A 6,231-nucleotide genomic window follows, 5' to 3' on the forward strand; every position below is an offset into this window, starting at 1 on the left:
GACCAGGCCATGCCCAGCAGTGAGGAAGGCAGGCAGAAGCTCAGACTCAGGCTGAGAAAATCTCAAGCACTTTTATGCATACAGTCAACAAGTGATCCTGGTTTCCAGGATCAGAAAGAACCTGGCCACATTAGATTGTGCAACCAGGAGCAGGCACTTGCTGATGGAAACGGTAAGCTGGTAGTGTCAGCTCTATGTGACAGAACAGGGCAAGGTGGACAAAGGAAGTGCACAATCTCTGTTACTCTACCATTCATCTGCTTTTCTGCCTTTGCTCTCAGGGCTCGTCCTGGAAGAGGAGCCATTCCTCCAAACACTGCTGGCCAATCTTCTAGTTGGAGGCATGTCTGGCCACTGCTCAGATTCACTGTTCTCATTGCCACAGGAAGGTATCCAACATGGCCTGGGAGGAAGGGTTTATAGTCCTCACCCTTACTCTCTGCTTAGCCTTCGTCTTGGGCTTAACAGGTAATGGGTGAATCATGGCTGTGTTAGTAGACTGTATGAATTTTGTCCGGCCTCCAAGGCCATCAAAACCTGTTCTTACCACATCTGGGCTGCGACAGGACTCTGCTATGGCCCTCTTTGGCTGTTTCTGTCCCAGAACAGCATTCCGGATAAAGACAGGGAAGGCACCAGCCAGGTCCTCATCTGGCTCTCTTGCACAGTGCTGGGCACCCAAAGAGAGCTGGGACTTCTGCTTGGGACCTCTGGGCATCTTCTTGAGAATGTCCTGAACAGGAGAGTGTGCCTTCTCAAGGCACAGCCTTTTGGAGTGGCCATGCTGGGAGTTGGAGGGCTGGGTTTGGGGGGTATCCACATTGAAGGAAGCATCGAGGTCAACATCATCACTGAATGATGGCCGGTGGAGCTTCAGGTCCAGCATCTCCACAGGAGCTGGGCTCTCTAAAACCAGGCGGTTGACAGTCTCACTGGCCACTGGTGGCAGGTTCAAGGTTTCCTGCAACATCATTAGCTTCTTTTTCAGGCTCGTGATTTCCTTTTCAGCATTCTGTAAGTCCTTTTGGGCCACTCTCAGCTCCAACTTGGCCTGATCCAATTCAGAGTAGACTGTCTGCAACTTGCTTTTGGAGGAGACCAAGTCCTTCCTCAGCTTGTTAGCCAACTCCCCCGAGGCCTTCCGGGCCTCTTTTAGATTCTCATACTCTTTCTTGAGAGACACACAATACACAGCCAGTTGCTCCACCGCTGATTGTCCCACACCCATGTCTCGAATCATTTCCTCCACCTCAGGCCGCTGACTCTGGAGTAGGATCTCAATCTGCTCCATGGTCTTCATCTTGCTCCTGAGTCGGCGGGCTTCCTCCTGTGCTTGTTTAGTCTCATCTTGTTGCTGCTCCAAGAATTTCATCTGCTTTTTGAGTGTAGAGCATAGCATCTCAGCCTTGCCTAAGGCCTTTTGCAGAGATTCCACAGTGGTGTTGCGCTCTTCCAGAGTGTCTCGCAAAGTGTCGATAATAACTTGGCTGTCCCGTTTCTCTCTTTCTTTCTGGGAAAGCTGGGCTCTGATATTATCCAGTTCATTCTTTAAGAATTCTGCATCCAAGACACTCTCCTCCTCCTGGGCAAGGTCAAAGAAGAGCTTATTGATAATGGTTCTTTTGCCAACCTGGATTCGGCATTGTGGGCAAGTCCGACTTGGTGCTGTCTCAAACCACTGAATTAGGCACTGAAGGTGGAAGGTGTGTCCACAGTGGATGGCCGCCACGTCGCGGGAGTGGTCGAAGAAGTCCGAGCAGATAGTGCACAGGGCACGGAGAGGCATGATGGCTGGACTCAAGCGGCCCAGGTAGCCAAGGAAACTGCAACAGGCCCAACTTCGTGGCCGCGCCCCAGGGTCTCGCCTTGCTTCAAATTTGGCTCCACGGCAGGACTTCCGGGAATAAACCGGAAATGACGACACCAAACCGGGAAAGGAGCTTGAATGGTTTGCTCTGAATGGATTAACTCTCGGTGGGGCGGGACCATTGATGAGGCTTAGCGGCCCTCGGCCATAGAGAGTCTTGGGACTGAGCGGGGTGGCTCTTAAGCGATTTTTAGAAGCCTCCACCAACCCCTGAGACAAAGGGCACTGCCTTTGATTGGGGCGGAATGCAGCGACGCTGAGAGATAATCCTTCTTCCAAGCAAAGCTGGGTGTTGTGGTACCAAGCTGGCGCGAAATGACCGGGCCTGGGCTGTCTCTTCTTTCAGTATTCAGGGAAAGTCAAGACTGCAGCCACAAGGGGATGGAACCGTGGTCCCCATGGGTCCCCGGGGTTCTGGGCAGTGCTGGACCTCTTGTAGTTCCGCTTATAGAACGCGCACTGGCAGCTTATAGTTCCCAGACCAAAAAAATGCCCCACCTTCTCAGCCTAAGATTATGGGTGATCTTGGAAAGATGTATATGTATGGCCCAACTAATCACTTTTTTAAATATTTTAAATATTTATTTTTTATGGGGCAGGGGATGTGGCTCAAGCGGTAGCGGGCTCGCCTGGCATGCATGCTGCCCGGGTTCCATCCTCAGCACCACATACAAACAAAGATGTTGTTGTGTCCCCGAAAACTAAAAAATAAATTTTTTTTTTTTTAATTTTTAAATATTTATTTTTTAGAAGTAGTTGGACACAATACATTTATTTTGTTTATTTATTGTTATGTGGTGCTGAAGATTGAACACAGTGCCTGGCTCGCACATGCTAGACAAGAGCTCTAACTCTACCAATGAGCTACAATCCCAGCCCCAGGGTACCCCTGCATTTCTGAGACTGGTCTCAAATTTGCAATTCACCTGCTTTAGTCTCCTGTGTCATTGGGGCTACAGTATGCACATTGCACCCAGCTTAAGGGACTGAATATATTAACAGTATATTTAAGAATCTTGGCAATTGTGGGAAAGTACTTTTTTAAAGGAGACTGGAGACAAATATTTTTAGAGAACTAAAACATCTATGCCTTATGGCCACAACCATTTCTCTCCATCATTTCATGTTTAAGAATCCTGTCATCGACGTTTAAGGCTACCATATTCTATCATCTTCTAATACCTTAGGATTCCCTTGATGCCTTCCCAAAATGTTACCACTGTCTTTGAAATGAAGTGCAGGCTGACTAACATTTTGCATCCCAGTGTTACCGCTGTTTACCAGTGACTAGTCCTTGCTTCCCCAAACGCTGAAATCTAACACCAGAGAAGCACGCCAAGGCAAGTGTAGAGTGGAAAGTGGAAGGCTTTATCAAAGGACAGCAGAAAAGACTTCTCCCCGAGGAAGAAGGGGACCAGAAAGGTAGAATCCATGGAAAGAGGAGGTCTTCCCTTTTTTATATCTAAGGTCTTCCTTTAGTCCTCTCACATTCCTATCCTTTGTTTCCCTCTATCCTGAAGTCAGGTGGACTGATAGGGGTGTGGGAGTAATCTTGGCAGGAAGGGCCTGGGGTGGTTTGATTAGCACCTCCCCATTTGCTGGGAGCTACTTCATTAACAGTTCTTTAGAGCTCGTTCCAGCCTTGGGGACATTAACATTTCAATTTCTCCAGGTGGTGTTCTGGTTTCCTGGACTCCATTCTCGGTAAAGGTCTCTGTTTTCTTTATCATACTTGATATTAGACCTGATTTATCTAACTACACTAACTACCTATCTTTAAATCTGGCTTCACCAGGATCAGAGCAAGAAGTAGAGCTGAAGGTTTTGGATCTATAATTGGGGGTGGTAAATGTAATGACTAAAGAGGATTTGATTAGGATACTTTAGTGCTCTGAAGTGCCTGGAAAGAAAATGTGGACAAATCTAGGATTTCCCTTTTGTCCAACCCAGCGTAGATCAACAGTAAAATTTTTTTATGGGGGTTGGAAATTTGGCTCAGTGGCAGAGTGCTTGCCTGGCACACACAAAGCCCTGGGAGAAAAAAATATAGACACACACATACACACACACACACACATATTTTGTGGATGGAAAAAGGCAGTTCTGCTGGTGCACCACCACCTCTGTGGTCCGAGGGCATTCAGAATTCTGGAGAGCTCCCTTCCTTTTTTTTTTTTTTTTGGTACCAGGGATTGAACCCAGGAGCCCTTAACTACTGAGCCACATCCCCAGTCCTTTTTAAAACTTTTCAGAGACAGGATTTTGCTGAGTTGGTTAGGGTTCCACTAAATTGCTGAGGCAGCTTTGAAGTCAGGATCCTCCAGCCTGAGCCTCCAGAGCCAGTGGGATTACAGGCATGCACCACCATGCCAGGGTGGAGGACTGTCTCCTGCTTTCTTGTTTGTAAAGCATTAACCTAGTACAAGGTGATTGAATCATTATTGCCTCTTTACCTTTATTTGACTTTCCCCAGGTGTGAGCTTACAACAAAAGACCTGCCTTGAAATTCTACTTTCCTTGGATTCCCCTCTGTTGAACTTTGTTGAATGGAGCACCTGCCTAGCTTGGACTTATTCTTCCCAGCTCATGCCAAGCAACTGGAGGACTTGACGCAGAGTCCAAGGACTGGAGCCTGCTGACCTCACAGCTACCCTTCCCCCTCTCTTACTTGGCCTGTTCCAGCCCAGTCTGGTTTGTAAATAGTTCTTGGCAAATACCCTGGAGGAAAATCGAGCCACTAACAATAGCAACTCTCTTTTTAGCTTGAATCTATTAGTATTCAGGACTGTGAACTTGTAAAACCCAAAAATAACCTACATAATTGGAAAGGATTACCCTAACAGCCTAGTTCTACTATTACCAACATCAGATGTCATTCCAGTAGATATTTAGCTACTTGTAGTGGAAATAGAACTGGGCCCATAGCCAGACAGACCTAGATTGAAGACCTAGCTAGGCTATGTACTAATTTTATGACTTGGGGCCAATCACTAATTTAAGCCTGTTGGAACTGAATGAGTGAATGTACAGTTAAGTATTTGGAAAACTGCAAAGTGTGATCCTGTGACAAGGACTTAGACTCTTCACTTTTGCCTGCAAATGTCCAACAGGTGGCTAAACCCAGTATTAAAGACTTAGCATCTCTGCCTCCATCTTGTCTCCATCTTCTTTGCCTTGAATTCCAGGAACAAAATCTGATCCTATAAACATCTTGTGATGAGTTGAAGCCACTGCCATCACTCCCACCCACCTCCAACAGCAACTTTCTTATTTCCAATAAGTCTTCCCCCACCAATCATGAGGTAATGATGGACAGAGGACCCTGAGCAAGGTGTCCTGCTTTGACAGCTGTGAAAAGCCTCCAGTTATGCAAACCCCCAACCCTTTCCCTCATTCCCCTGCCTATAAAAGTTCAAAGTCATTGTCAGCTCCTCAAATGGCGTTGTTGCTGTTAGGTTGGTTGTGGCGACTTAGTGGTGCTGGGAGCCATTAGCCAAGTAGGTATGACAATTTCCTTGCCAGCGTACCCCATGTTGCTTGGTGGAAGGACTCGTGGAAATAGGACATTTTGCAGTGACATTGCAGTTAGGTGACCTTGCTCAAGTGCTGTGTCCGGCTAACGGAGCCAAGTCTGGCGAGGGACGGCGGGGTTAAACATACACAGGACACCAAGGTTCTTCATCCAGGAGGGAGCATGTGCGCGCTTTATTGCCAAATTTGTTCCCCTTATATATCTTTTTAACAGCTGCGGGAAATCACTCAAAAGTGAGGAGGGAAGAGTAATAACTGCGTCCTTGGGTTACCGTCACGTCACCGTCCCCTATCGGGAGGCTCGAACAGGTCAAGATGTTCCCGAGAGACACATATGCGTGAGGCAGATAAACAGGGAACCGCAAGCCCGTGTCACGGCCTTGAGAGCTGGCCACATTGACATGCATAACAAAGAACTGGGGGTTGAGTCCCCAGGGACCAGGGCGGGCCTGCTACCAGCACTCAAGGACCAGGGCGGATCTGGGATTAGGGTGTTCCCGGTTTAGGATAATCAGGTTTAGGGCATTCCAGGTTTAAGATTATTCCTGCTGGGAATAGGGCGTATCCTGCTGCCTGAGTTCCCCTTGAGTTCTCACGGGATTCAGACAGTATTTTTTGGGAGATAGAAGCCCAGTGGATGTGGATTTGGGCAGAGAATGTGGATTTCCCCAGAACATGTTTGTAGATGGCTGGTGTGAGTTCGGGAATAAAGAGTTGCTGTTTGAATCTACAAGCTGTGTGGTGGCTCGTGATTGTGTGCCCAACCAGACTGCGGCATAGTGGCAACTTCGAACAAAGCAGCCCGCACCGGAAAAGAACATCAATCAGATGCC

General features: G+C 47.7%; 1 protein-coding gene across 1 annotated transcript; it reads right to left on the reverse strand.

Moving 5' to 3' along the window:
- Positions 1–357: 357 nt before the first annotated feature.
- On the reverse strand, positions 358–1,891 carry LOC107158209 (E3 ubiquitin-protein ligase TRAIP-like). Its single transcript, XM_048813885.1, has one exon. It carries the CDS (start codon positions 1,784–1,786, stop codon positions 374–376), a length of 1,413 nt encoding a protein of 470 aa, XP_048669842.1. The 5' UTR covers positions 1,787–1,891; the 3' UTR covers positions 358–373.
- Positions 1,892–6,231: the final 4,340 nt, after the last annotated feature.

The sequence above is a fragment of the Marmota marmota genome, unplaced genomic scaffold (assembly GCF_001458135.2).
Source record: "Marmota marmota marmota unplaced genomic scaffold, marMar, whole genome shotgun sequence".
In the NCBI taxonomy this organism is placed as follows: Eukaryota; Metazoa; Chordata; class Mammalia; order Rodentia; family Sciuridae; genus Marmota; species Marmota marmota.

Excerpts from the sequence above, each read along its gene's own strand:
- LOC107158209 (XM_048813885.1), bottom strand. The coding sequence starts at position 1,786 with ATGCCTCTCCGTGCCCTGTGCACTATCTGCTCGGACTTCTTCGACCAC.